The 14557-nt window shown below is 46.6% G+C and overlaps 1 protein-coding gene across 5 annotated transcripts in view; it reads right to left on the bottom strand.

The window, feature by feature from the left end:
- Positions 1 to 14557, bottom strand: part of NINL (ninein like) — a 70587-nt gene that overhangs the window by 22696 nt on the left and 33334 nt on the right. For all 5 annotated transcript variants that reach the window (XM_053243437.1, XM_053243444.1, XM_053243454.1 and 2 more), the window contains 7 exons: positions 14153 to 14308; positions 13528 to 13695; positions 11736 to 11872; positions 9058 to 9198; positions 6419 to 6593; positions 5502 to 5612; positions 4086 to 4175 (listed from right to left, as the gene is read on the bottom strand). In XM_053243437.1, the coding sequence (XP_053099412.1) occupies positions 4086 to 4175; positions 5502 to 5612; positions 6419 to 6593; positions 9058 to 9198; positions 11736 to 11872; positions 13528 to 13695; positions 14153 to 14308 (978 nt within the window). The remainder of the gene's footprint in view (positions 1 to 4085; positions 4176 to 5501; positions 5613 to 6418; positions 6594 to 9057; positions 9199 to 11735; positions 11873 to 13527; positions 13696 to 14152; positions 14309 to 14557) is intronic.

Raw genomic sequence — 14557 nt, 5'->3', positions numbered from 1 at the left:
AAGGAGTTCATTTTTGTTCAGCTTACAGGTAGTTGCTTTTTTTTTTTTTTTTTTTTTAAGATTCTTGCTCTTACTTGAAGTAAGGACCAAACCAGATGATAAGCCTATTATGTGATTGGGGCTCTCACGCTTAGTTTCCCCAGTACAAACAGGCACTGGGAGATGGGAGGTGGAGAGCTATCGAGGAAGGGATTTAATGCTTCTCCCCCTGCAATAGTCTGGATCTTCCTCACAGCCAAGGAGAAGAGCTATCCTTGGCACCAATAGGAGCTTTCTTCCCGGGGCAGTACAGCTGTGGAGGAGAAATCTGGATGGGGACCACAATGGCAGCAAAGGCCTAAAGCCCCACTAGGACAGCCCCAATCCGTATCGCCCTTCCCCACATGCTATTTACATGCACGCAAGCCCCAAACCACCTTTGGCCTCAAATCCCACCTGTTCATGGAGCTTGCTTCCAAGTAAATCTAGTGAGGACTGGAACGTGCAGATGTGTTTTGTGTTACTATACAAACAAAAGCATGCACACAGTGTCAGAAGGATAGGCACGTGCAAGATCGGTAGGCAGCACTCCTGTTTACAAAGGCCTTGACGAGAACTCCACGTAACAACTCCGTTAGCCAAAACTCTTTGGGGCCTCACTCCTTTGGAAACACTAACCTCACAGCACTGGACCACAGTGCTGTAGCTCAGTGGTGGAGCATCTTCCTTGTGTGCTGAAGGTCTCAGGTTCAATCCCTGGCAGCATCTCCAGGTAGGGCCTGGAAGACCTCTGCCTGACTCCTGGGAGGGGCCGGTGCCAGTCATTGTAGACAATACTGAGCTAAATGGACCCAGTTCTGACTCACTATAAGGCAGTCTCTGATGTGCCTGGAGTGACAGCACTGTGCATCCCACCACTTTGCCAGCCAGGCTCCCAAGGTACTTCCGTCCAGATATATGATTTATGATATGATATGATATTTTTAATTTGATTTCTATACCACCCTTCCAAAAATGGCTCGGGCAGTTTAGACAGAGAAATAATAAATAAAATGAAATGGCTCCCTGTCCCCAAAGGGTTCACAATCTAAAAAGAAACATAAGACAGACACCAGCAACTGTCACTGGAGGTGCTATGCTGGGGGTGGATAGGGCCAGTTGCTCTCCCCCTGCTAAAGGTGACTCTTTGCCAAGTTAGCAGGGGTTGATATAGTTTTTCTATTCCAAACAAGGGTAACTTTTATGCCATGGCCTTTTCAAAACTGTAGGTTATAATGCTCCCAATTCATTAAGCACTTATACATTTTTGTAGCGCACCTCTTGTCTCAACTAAGCTGAAATGCTTTCCCAGAAGTCGTAACTCCTGTTCGGACATTACATTGTAGGTGTGTTCAGGCGTCTGTATATACATACATGTTTTGGGGTGAATGAGCTGATTTCTTTAGGTGACAGGGGACACACTTACTACCTTTACAGAGAAGGAACTGTCTAGAATCCTAAAGGAACAGGGCCCGCTCAAACATAAATGAGTAGAAAAAGTGAGTTGCGGTAGACAAATAAATGAAAATGTGAATACAAGCATTCAAAAGGAAACAAAAAAACTTGTGACAACCCAAGATTTCAGACTGCAGCAAGACGCCATGCAGGTTTCAAAAAGGGAGTACAGTACTACGAACACAGGAACCATGCACACACTTGGGGAAGAAAGCAGTGCTCACCTTCACCCTCTACAAATAAGTAGCAGCATAAAATGTTGGGAATTTGAAAAGAAATAGGAAGAGTTAAATGAGTACTGGAACAAAGAGGGAAAATGAAATGCAACTAGAGGGTTTCTTTCCTAAATATAGAGAATGGCTCCCCAAAAGCTTCAATCTCAGTTTGGATCAATTATCACTTCAAGCAAGAAGTGGAGCAGCTATGCACATTAAAAAAAAACCAGTGTTAGTGGCATATTCCAGTTTAAATATTCCAGTCATCATCTCTAGAACAGTCTGGTCTGCTATTTCGGAGTGTTAAAACAAAATCAGGCTCTCAGGTTTGGACTCGTCCTGTAACACACAATTAGAGCACTCTAGCTTTTATTTATTTATTTTTGCATTTATATCTCCCTCTTCCTTCAAGGTGGAGCCCAGAGTAGCACACATCATTATGTTTATCCTCAAAACAACCCTGTGATGTAGGTTAGGTGGCGAGATAAACGACTGGCCCAGAGTCACCGAGCAAGTTTTATGGATGAACAGGGATTTGAACTTGGGTCTCCACATCCTAGTCCAATGCTCTAACTACTACATTGTGCTGGCTCTTTTTTAGTTTTTCGTTAGGCAAGTTACATGCATGCCTAGAGCTTTGTTGTTCATGTCTTCAGGACATTTAGGAATTAATGTCCACACCACTACCACCACCTGTAATCTATTCTTCTAGCAAGTGATTCTACATGGCATTCATAATGTCTCAAGATGACCTCCCCTACCTGAAGGATACTGGCCTGTCCCAAGCCTGCCTTACTGTCACAAATTGAACCACAACATGCGCTTCAGAACATAATCTGGGCTACAGAACATAGAAGTGTGTGTTCTCCTGCCCTTCCTCCAAGGAGCGAATGGTGGCAAAGCATGTTTAGTCCATTTTATGCTCTCAAACCCCTTGGAGAAGTATATTATACTGAGTGGGTTATCTGGGTCATTCTTGCCAAGTAGTATGGTCTCTGCTTCCCTCCATTTTCCATGGCTAACAACCAACTTCAGAAAGGAAAATATGAACTGGGGCTGGGCAAGTGAGGAAAGTGTGAACTTCCCTCCCACATTCCCAATTCAAGTGCCTTCCCTTCATCTCTGCAGCTGCTTTAACTGAAGAAAAGAAATAGAGGGTCTGACCATGGATTTCCTAAATCATGTCTAGTTTGACCCTCAAATGCATGATTGGGTTCTTGCAACGTATCTTATTGTCATTCAATTTGTTCCAAAGTAACTTACGGTCTCAGTCAACTGAGAACTTCTCCGGCACCACACCCATTAAAATTCACATCAAAGATTGTGAACCGCCCAGAGACCTGCATATGGGGCGGTATAGAATATTATTTAAATAAACAAATTAAGATAAGCAATAATTTTCAATAGGTATTGTGAAGAAGATGCTCCTGGTGGTTTGGTCGTATTTTTCAGCTAAGCCTACTCTACGGGGTCGTGGTCAAGATAAAAGAGGCTAGCCCAAGGGTTCTCAACAGTATGAGCCCATATTCCAGTGGTAAAGCATCTGCTTAGCATGCAGGAGATCTCAGGTTCAATCCCTGGCATCACCAGTAGGGCCGAAATATATTCCTGCCTGAAACTCTGGAGAGCTTTTGCCAGCCAGTAAGGGTACGTGCACAGCCAGTAAGACAAACTAGCTCTGACAAGGTCCAAACCGGTTCAGTGGTGCCAGGGGGCGGGTGGGAACAGCAAGTGGGATCTTTAAAAAGGAGGCAAGCACATCCTTCTCTGCTCTATGCTGCCGCATGCAGCTTCCTACTGTTCATGGCACTGGGACGCATATGGCGTCCACACATGCATACTGGCACCACGCACATGGGTTCTTGGAGGGAGAGCCTCCACAGCAGGAAGCTCCATGCAGCAGTGGAGAGCAGGGAAAGACCTGCTCTCCTCCTTTTAAAAGATCCCACTCGCCACTCTCCCACCGTCAAACCCAGTTTGGCTCCGAACCTGCGCAAGAACCTCAGTTAATTCACATCCCTACCAGCCAGGATAGACAAGACTGACCTAGATGGACAAAGATCTGACTTGGTAGATGGCAGCTTCCTATGAGAGAGCAAATTGACCCACAGAGCTGACTCAGGACGTAGGAATACCCCCCCACCCCCACTTTTTAAAAACTATTTTAAAATGCACAGTTCATGAAAGCGGAACAGGCAACTGGAATAGATTCCTTAGCTAGATAGTTGAGAAAGAAGGGACACACAGAGAGACGAAGCCTTGGTTTAGTAAGTCCTGAATGACAACTGTTTTCTCACTACTCATCTTAGTTCTGGCTTTCCTGTGCCCCTGCTCTCTCCCAATCACACCTGGTTGTAGATACTGTGTCATTTACAACATCAAGCAGAAGCCACCTACCCGACACTGCAGTTCATATTCGTTAATAATTTTGGCAAAGCGTTCTTCTTGATCAAAGAAATCTGTGTAGTGTGGATCCACCAGTCCTAGCTGAAGCAAACAGAGAAGCTGTTGTTGTTGTTGAATAAAGAAAATGCCTTAATGGAGATATATTTTAGTACTTCCACTCACTATTGGTGTAAATCAAGATATTCAGAAATAGAGAACCAGTATAGTTTGGTCCTCACACACATTTATTTGAAAGTGCCACTGGTTTCAAAGCAGTGCATTTAGGATTACTTGTTTATTTTGCAAATAGAAACCAAAATAAAGGCAACACAGAAAACCAACAGAAATAGGATAAAATCCTGTGCAGGGTTTTGAACCAAACATCCAGCTGCTATCCAATCAACTAAACCCCAGCCCATCTTTGTACTGGAGCAGGGACAGAACAGAGTAGCACACTTGGGCTTTTTCCACCAGACTAGAAGACAGTGTCAAACTTATTAATACTTTGTTCCAATCGCCAATTTTTCCAGTATGTATGGCTTCTACAAGGCCTAGGGTTTCTACGAGGCTGCGAGGGTGGGGGTCTCCGGAGTGCCTGCTTCTCCCCACTGGCCTCCATTATGGTAAAAATCGTCGGGTCTGGGTGGTCTTCGGCCTGTTCCGGGCCTGCCCTGTGTGCCCACTGGGCATGCATGGTGGCCTCCAAAATGGCCACCACCACGCAGGGCAGACCCAGAATGGGCCGAAGACCACCCAGATTGGGCAATTTTTACCATAACGGAGGCCAGTGGGGGGAAGGGGGAACTCCAGAGACCCCCCCCGCAGCCTCAGAGAAGCCCCCCAGGTGGGGGAGCCAAGCAGGCCTCACCCACACCTGTGATAGTGGCGGCGGGTGCAGCGTTCGGCCCAGCAGCCCTTGAGAACTGCGAGGCGCTCCAGCGCAGTTGGAATAGAGTGTCGCAAGCCCCCCAACATCACAGGCCTGCGACACTCTATTCCAACTACGCAGGTGTGCTGGAACGCCTCACAGTTCTCAAGGGCCGCTGGACAGAACGGTCAGGCCCAGCGGCCACTCCTGCTCCGCACACCATCACGGGGGTGCGGGAGGCCTGCTTGGCTCACCCCCCACCCCCGCACATGGCAGCTAGAATTATTGAATTTGGCACTGCTGTTCGGCACCACAGGGCAGCAGCAGGTGTGGGGTGGTGGCAGGAGGCCCCCCTGGAGGCCATGGATCATGGCCCCAAGGTCCAGAGATAAGAGTGCCTCTGTATTCAAGTGTCTGGGCCATAAGCAAGACCGTGTAATAAATTAGTACAGAAGCTTTAAAAAGTCCACACTTCGCTGCCTGAAAAGGCCTTACATTAGATCAGAGCGGGAAAGGGGGGGAAGAAGAACAGAAAAAGCGTTTCACCCCTAACAAGTTACCTTGTCTTTCAACATGAAATCAAGATCTTTCTGGAGCTTCAGTACTTGCTTCTCTGACTCTGACAGCTTTTGAACCACTTCTGCCACTTCCTTGTGTAAGCGACTATTTTCCTTTTTAAAGAAAAAACAAAAGCACATACAAAGGTTAATGCAACACTGATGCTGGCATGTCAAGAACTGAATTCCAGCTGCCTTTCCTCAGCATGCCTGGATTTGTACACAGGCAAGAGAAAATCTTTAGCATGGGGAGCAAACAAACGCGCAATTTCCCCACCACCACCACCTGCATTGGCACCCTATCAAAGGAAGGGTCTTTATGCCATGGGTCTTTTCTGAGGATGCAGATCAGTTTCTAACATGCACCAGTCAGGAGCCTTACATGCAGAGATTTGTATGCTGCAGTTCCCCGGAAGTACAGAATGAAGTATTGCGTGCAAAGTGTAGCTTCACAAGAATTTCACCTTCATTTTTTTTTTAAAAATAGCAATTTTCTAGTCTTATGGTTGCAGAGGTACAGCTATGGAAGTGTGATGGATAATGGCTGGAGAAGTCTCAGCCACAGATGTTGCTGAATATAGATCCAAACGAGTTGAGATGTTTACTGCATACTTGCATGCCTCATCTCCCCACATTGCCCAAAACAGACATTGGAAGGGGTTTTTAATGCCTCGAGTTATGGGCCCAGGCTTGACAATGAGGCAAACAGCAGCCACAAGGGGTCCTGATCAAGACAGAGTGCAGACGAGGGGTCCTGATCAAGGCAGACAATCAAGGCAAACACACACTTCCTTCATGCTGATCCATCCAGCAACAATTGATGCAATCTATTGATTTTTCAAGCACAAAGGACATGCATCCCTGCCAGCAGTCACTCATCTGCTGTCAGAGAAAGTGGCAAAAGTTCTCCAAATCTTTACCTTAATCACTAAGGTCAGCTTCTCCTTCAGGTTAGACTCTTCCCCTTGAAGTGATTTTATATCTGCTTCTAGTTTAGTCCTCTGATGAGTCACCTGCTGCAAAAGGTGCTCCTTTTCCAACTCCACTTCAGACTTCATAATCATCAGTTTCCCTCTGTAATCTTGCTCAAGATCTCTGCAAAATACAAGTGTTGTGGCTAGTATTTGCAATACAGGAGGACCTCGTTAATCATTGGTCCAGAACTCATGGTTTTGCACATCCATGGTCAGGAAATTAGCACCCTACCTCAGTATAGGAGGGTGGGGGGGAATGGTTAAACCCATGTATTTGTGGATGGCTGGAAAGGACCTTGTAGGTCATTTCTGGTTGCCATTTTGTTTTGGGAGATATTTTATGGCTCATTTACCAAAAACAGCTATTTTCAGCTGATTTTTGGAACAGTGGACTACTCAAGAACATGGTAGGGCACTTTGGGGGAAAACATCAATTTTTGGCCAATTTTGGGCAGTCTGGGAACCTAACCCCCTCCCCTGATTCCCATAGCCCTAAGGTTCCCATGATCCACAGATTCACTATCCACAGGAGACCCTGCGGAATGGAACCCCCGTGAATAAAGGGGTTCTCCTGTATATTTTACAGACAAATGACCACAGATCATCAGAGTGGAGATGCAAGAAAAACAGACACACTTTTCACCAATATTCTCCTTCAAATGAATTATGCAATTTGTTTGATTAATTAATCCATTAATTACACCTTATCCTTCCTCCCACCGTTTTTAAAAGTATGGGCGAGACCTCTCCACCCTGACAACAATCCAGATGGTGCAAACACCTGAAGGATTTTTGAGGATCTTGAGGAACTATTTCCACCTAAAAGGCAGAATTTAAAGTACCTAATAACAATAATAGTACTAAATCAGAATATTGGTCCATGTAGCCCAGTATTGTTTGACCCAATGTGCAATGGCAGACTAATAAGCAGCAACCAACTCCTATAAGCACTTTAAGCTGTCAACATGCTATGAGCACATCGCTCTCCTTTAGGAAAGTTATCCATAGATGGAAACAGAAGACAACAACAAGATGGTTTGCCTGGCAAATTTGCAACAGAGAGCAGGTTGGGTTTTGTTGAAAAGTGGTTTGTATGTTGAGATAAGAGCCTCCCTGTCTCTGGCAACTTTTAAAAAGGCACTGAAGACACATTTATTCACCCAGGCCTTTAATTAGATTTATAGTTTTAACATTTTTAATACTGGGCTTTAAATGTTTTAAATGATTTTAATTGTAATCCGCCCAGAGATGCAAGTTTTGGGCAGTACAGAAATATTTTAAATAAATGAATAATATATACATATCCATATAATTAATTCTCTTAGCCGGTGCGTGTCCTGAACTTGGCGGCAGAACTCTCGCAACACGTTGCGAGAGTTCCGGCCTTAGGCCCAGCGAGAATTGAGGGGAAAGAAAAAATGGAGGCGGCGGCAGGCCAGCCTGCCTTGGCCAGGCCAGGCCGTCCCAGGTATGGAAGAGGCGGCGGCAGCCCGACCTGGCGGGAGGCAGAGGTGGCGGGACGACCTGGCATGGCCAGGCCAGGGTGCAGAAGAGGCGGCAGCCCGGCCGCACCAGTCCTGTCCACCGGGAGCAGGAGGCAGTGGCGGGACATCCAGGCCCAGGAGAGGGGAGAGGAGCGAAAGGTAACAGGCGAAAGGTAATGGGTGGCGGGGTGCAGCCCCAGCACCCACTGGAGGCCGGGGTGGGAGGGAAACAGGCGGCAGGACTTCCCCGTTCGCTGTCCAAGAGGAGGAATGGTGGTGGTGGGGCCCTTTTCGGCCCCCCCACCATCCTGGTAAGGAGGATCTGGCTGTGGCGGCAGGAGGGAAAGGGAGGGGGACAAGAGAGGGGGAGGAGGGAGAGGGGAAAGAGAGAGTGGGGAAGGGGGCAAGAGAATGGGGCAGGAGGGAGGAGGAGTAGGGCAAGAGAGAGTGGGGCAGGAGGGAGGGGGAGGGAGTCAAGAGAGTGGAGCAGGGGGGCAAGAGAGGGGGCAGGGAGAGGGAGGGCAAGAGAGAGTGTGGCAGGACGGGGGGGGAGAACAGCAGGTCCCAAAGAGCACACAGATGCTCTGTGCGGGTCGGCTAGTATATACATATTTCTCTTAGGTGTACCCATCCATTTATCCCATTTATGGCAGCTCTTGCAAGAGTTCGTGAGCAGCTGCCGGATAGTGACGGGGATGAGCAAGAGGGAAGAAAATGGTGGTGGCGGGGGCAGCAGCCGGGCCAGGGGCCCAGTGGGCAAAAAAGGTGGCGGTGAGCGGGGGGAAGAAGGCAACGGAGGCCAGGCAGAAAACGGGGGGGGGGGGAGAGAATGGGCGGCAAACTAGAGATGCAGATGTTCTGTGCCCGGCCCAGTTAGTAAATAAATAGATATTCTGAACAACAAATGCTAAACACAGTTCTGAACAGTCAGTCCTGTGAAAGTCGACTGCTGCTTTTCCATACACAGTAAAGCATTAAAAAGGTCCACCTCGGCAGGGCAGCATGGAGATCTGCTGCTAGTTACTCTTGCCTTTTTATGCACAAATGCTATAATCACACTGGGGAAAGCAACTACCGTAGGCCAAAAGGCTGGTCACATACTTGAGTTTACTCTCATTGTGGTGCTCCAGCGCGCTGTGGTGATCGTCCACTTCTTTGAAAAGCTGCACGTTTCTCTTCTCCACCTTCTCCAGTTCAGCTCTCACTTTGTCTCTCTCCATAGAGATCTGCTCCACCTGTCTTCTGCAGAGAAAGCGAAGAACCTGCTCAGTAGGCATCCTAACGATCTAGAAGTCTCATTAGCAGGTTTCTTTCATTCCTGTTCAGTTCAGTTTCTATCCTGTGTTTTCCCAGAGGCTCCAAGCAAGGAAAAGTAAAAAAATAATAATTCCCCATTAAAATGCATGCAGATATAGTGGCCGACATACTGAACAGAGAACTGTAAATCAAGAGAGAGAAGTGCGTGTGCTGCTGCAAGATACTCTAAAGCATGCCCATGCTGTGGTGGAGGCAGGGCTGTGCCGTGCCCACTAGGAACTGCATAATTGCAGTTGTAATGCTCCTCCCATCATTAGCCCATATTAGCATTGCAACTGCAATTATGAAATGCTTAGTAGGCACAGAGCAGCTCTGCTTTGGCGGCAGAATGCACACCTCTTTCTTCTATCTATGGTTCTCTGCACAGTAGGACAGTTATTACACAGAAATTAAAATCCGTACCCCATGCATGAATTTTGACCAAAATCTACGAGAAGGGAGATTCTTAGCTGCAGAAGTACAGATGGAGGTGTCGGGCATAAATAGAGATTAGCTTAAGAATAGCCCTGCTGGATCAGGCCCAAGGCCCATCTAGTCCAGCATCCTTTTTCACACCATGGCCCACCAGATGGTGCTGGAAGCCTACTGTCAGGAGTTGAACGCATACCCTCTCTCCTGCTGTTACTTCCCTGCAACGGGTACTCGGAGGCATCCTGCCTCTGAGGCTGGAGGTGGCCTATAGCCCTCCGACTAGTAGCTATTGATAGACCTCTGCTCCATGACGTTATCCAAACCCCTCTTAAAGCCATCCAGGTTGTTGGCTGTCACCACATCTTGTGGAGAGAATTCTCATACACCAATGTGTTTAACATCAAGCTGTCTGAAGTGGACTTCCATGTTATATTTTTGAATATATGCGGGCCCATGCAGAGGATGTGCTTATTTTGTACCACTGGACTCGTCCCCCCCAACCCAGTTGTGAAAACAGGGATCAGCATCTTGCCATAAGTTCTGGGATGACATCCATGCATCGTGCCTGGCTCCACATTACAAGATGCATGCACTTCATAAGCAAGTATGATCTGAAATAAATCAACTAAATCTAACAAGGAAATCAGCTCTTCAGTATTTTATTTATTTGATTTCTATACCGCCCTTCCAAAAATGGCTCACAGAGAAATAATAAATAAATACAATGGATCCCTGTCCCCAAAGGGCTCACAATCTAAAAGGAATGTAAGATAGACACCAGCAACAGTCACCGGAGGTACTGTGCTAGGGGAGGATAGGGACAGTTATCCATGAAGTTATCCAAACCCCTCTTAAAGCCATCAAGGTTGTTGGCTGTCACCACATCTTGTGGCAGTAGCCTGTGAAAGCTTCCAAACCCATGACTCTTGGGAGTAACACATTGGTAGCTTTCAGCTCTTTAACTGTGTCAAGCTTTCAGCCTTAATGGAGCAATGTGTCAAAGAAGTCCTCAGAAAGAGACCCTGCCATATGGAAGCTGGGAAGCCCCCCTGGGACTGACAGTTAGGCAGCCATGTTCTCACGGTATCATCTGTTTCTTTGTAGCACTCAATATTCCTTTTGTTGTGGCTTTAACTGAATGCTGGTCAGCTAAGATGATGATTTCCATCTGCACCTGAACACCTGTACTATATCTCAGAATGTAAAAGCCAACCCCCATCAACCTAAGGGGATTCTAAATGGCAAAACAATTAGGCAGGTTTCAGCCACTTCTCCATGGCCACTTAGCAGACTGAAAACAAGAAATATGGCGGGGGGAGGCAAGCTTTGGACCTCCAGTTTGTGCTTGAACTACAACGCCCATCTTCCCCAGCCATGATGAGTTGTGGCAGCAGATTATAGACGCTGTAGTTCAACAACAGTGGGAGTGCCAAAGGTTGTCTATCTCTTAAATATGGTAAAAACCATCACACGTAAGCATACATGGCATGTTGTGAGCCGCCCTGAGCAGTATTGTACTGGATAGGAGAGATAATTAAAAAATAAAAATAGGACGAAGACTAGTAGTAGTATTGGGACACCAAATGAAGAATGCCAAACAACACATGTATTGAGCCAGAGAGGATGTCAGAAGAGTAGCAATCTTGTAAAGGCATCACAAATCTCTGGCAGCAGTTACAGTACTACATACAACTACATGCATGCATGCTACGAACACTGCAGGTTTAGCTAAAGTCTCCTTCATACACAGGCACCGCCACATGGAAGCCACTTCCCACGTGGCCGAAATGTGTGTGCGAATTCTGCAGTCATAGGAGTGGGTCTTTCCCCCACATGATCATCACAGCATGAGGAAGGAAGGATAGTGGTTGGGAGGAAAGACGCATAGAATTTATGGTTGCGACGTTCACACATCTACTACAGACAGACACGGGAGGCTGTATGGCAGCAGCATGGCTCCTGCACAGCAGCAGGTATGTGTAGGCTGGGGCCAAAGATGCTTCCCCCGCACCTGCCACTCATCCCAAAAAACCAAAGCAATAACTAATTACACTAGATGTTGAAGTTCATGTCTACAGGAGGCAAAAGCTGCCTGTTGGAGTCCAGTCTTGGAAGCCATTAGCTCATCGTCAAAGGCCATTGACAGCTCCAAGAGATTGATGTTCTCCTCCATATTGAAATCCAGACTCTATAAAAAATTCAACACAACATCTCAAAATAGAGTGAAACTTAAGTAGGCATCTCTGTCCTTTAAGTCAACAACCTCTTAGACTATCACCATCAATATTTGTTCAGCATGGTTGTACTAGAAAGTATATACAGAGCTGAAATTTTCTACTGCCAAAGGAGTTCCCAGCCCAAGACAGAATGGACAGAATTACAAGGAGTCATAGGAATGGGAAATAAAATAAGTAGTTAACACAGTGGTTCCCAACCTGGGTTCCTCCAGACGTTGCTGAACTACAACTCCCAGCATCCCCAGTCACAATAAATTGTAGCTAGGGATGATGCAAGTTGTAGTTCAACATCTGAAGGAACCCAGGTTGGGAACCACTGAGTTAATGGATAGCAGGAGGATAGCGGGGGGAGGGGTTAAGGAATGATGGTTAAGGAGGGGTTAAGGAAGGAAAGAGCACCATTCAATTTGCAGAAACAAGATTTAGAAACAGATGTCTTGATAGAGCAAGGAAGGCTGATCATTGTGTCAGGAGGACCATGGCAGAAGAAAGGAGGAGGAGAGCTGGTCTTGTAGTAGCAAGCGTGAATTGTCACCTTTGCTAAGCAGGGTCCACACTGGTATGTATTTGAATGGGACACTATATGTGTGAGAATGTTCCCCTCAGGGGATGGGGCCACTCTAGGCAGAGCATCTGCATGCACAAGGTTCCAAGTTCCCTCCCTGGCACCCCCAAGATAGTTTTCCTGCCGGCAACCTAGGAGAAGCCGCTGCCAGTCTGTGTAGACAATACTGAGCTAGATGGACCAATGGAATGACTCTGTATAAGACTGCTTCCTATGTTCCTGTGAAGATGTGGGAGGCAACAGCAGATAAACACTTAATCTCTTTGTAATTTTGACTAGTAAGCAAAGTTCAGAAAAAGATCTGGTCTCCAACATCCTTTTAGGGATGTGCAAACAGGTTCAATGTTGATCAGGTTTGACATAGATCCTGTTCAGTTTGACAGTCCGATATTGAACCGAATCTCTCCTGGTTCAGTTCGGTATCGGACCGAACCCCTGCCAGCCATGGGGGGAGGGGACAATCTATTATTAATTATTATTATTATTATTATTATTTTTACATTCACCCTCTCCAAAGGGCTTCTCTGAGGCCATGGGGGCGGGGGTGTCTCCGAAGTTCCCCCTTCTAGCCTCCATTATGGTAAAAATCGCCCGTTCCGGGCCTGCCCTTTGTGCCCATTGGGCATGTGTGGCAGCCTCCAAAATGGCCGCCGCCACACAGGGCAGGGCCGGAATGGACCAAAGACCCAGGTGATTTTTACCATAACATAGGCCGGCGGCGGGGGGGGGGGGGGAGAGGGGGAACTCCAGAGACACGCATCCCCTGTGGCCTCGGAAAAGCCTCCTAGAGGGGGTGAGTAATTTTTTTAAAAAAAAAATCGTGAACCCCACCCTCCGAACCGAACCACAGGGGTTCAAGGGGGTGCAGAACTGAACTAGCCTGGTCCAGTTTGGGTCCTGTTCGGACTCAAACCAAACCAGCCAGTTTTGTGCACACCCCTACATCCTTCTAGCATACCCCATAACAAATTAAAATCCTCACTGTGGAAACCAAACCACAAGCCATTCCTAGGTGAACAACTAAAAAGCAACTATGGACACCTTAAGAATCTCCTTGCAGTTTTCAACCCCTTCCTGGGCCCAGATAGAGACAACCTGCTCAGGTCTTGCAAAGCCACTGCCATCATCGATGCTGGAGAAAAGATTCAAACCCACAGAACCAGAGAAGAAGGATGAAGTGGCACTTCTATGCCCACTCTCTTTGAACATCTGGAGGAGAGAGAGAGATTAATATTTTGACAAATGGTGAATGCAATTTAGATACGCATAAAAAGCATCACATTTTGACGACCATGGAAAATCCAAACATAACCAGAAACGATGGACAGCCATCTATTGGGGAAGTTCTGGCTCTAGATTTCCTACATCAGGCAAGGTGTTGGACTGGATGGCCTACAAGGCCCCTCCAAAATCTATGAATCTGTTTGGATGGAAGTCAAGGGGACTGGTTGAAATTGTGGCAATCCCTTCAAATGCTTCCTATTCTGCCTCTGGTTAGAAAAACTTGTCTACAGTCCAAAGGCACGTGTCTATTTAGAGGCCGAGATTGACATTAAAATGCAGGCCATGAACTCGTAACCACTGGAAGCCTTTTAACCTACTTCAAAAGGTTCAAAATTCTAAACTAATATTTCTGAAAGCAGTCTCTCTCAAAGTTATGCCTTACCTGATGGCACGGTGACTTTTGCCGCTTTGGTTTGAGAGGCGTGGAAGAAATTGGACAAGGCATGGGACTATGGCTGAACAACCCAAGCTGGAATTCCTTAAAACTTACTCTGCCATCTCCATCGCTATCCAACTTATTAAATAATTCTTCAAGATCCTGCAGAAAAAGCATTTAAAAAAAATACTGTATCAAAAGTATCAGACCAACAATAAGTTGAAACTGTGTGAGACATGGATAAACTACCAGCTCTCCTTGTAAGCAGGGGAGCTCTGCTAATCAACTTTTTTTTTTTTTTTGCTTCCCAATCAAAAAGAAGTGAGGGGTCCTCAAGAGAAGATACTCAAGTTTAATCTTGGTAAGAAATGTCTTTAGGAAAGGAAATGCAACACAAGAACTCTAAACACC

Source organism: Hemicordylus capensis, chromosome 1 (assembly GCF_027244095.1).
Source record: "Hemicordylus capensis ecotype Gifberg chromosome 1, rHemCap1.1.pri, whole genome shotgun sequence".
NCBI classification, from domain to species: Eukaryota; Metazoa; Chordata; class Lepidosauria; order Squamata; family Cordylidae; genus Hemicordylus; species Hemicordylus capensis.
Note: the sequence above shows the minus strand (reverse complement) of the source record. Positions and strands in the feature narration are given on the sequence as shown.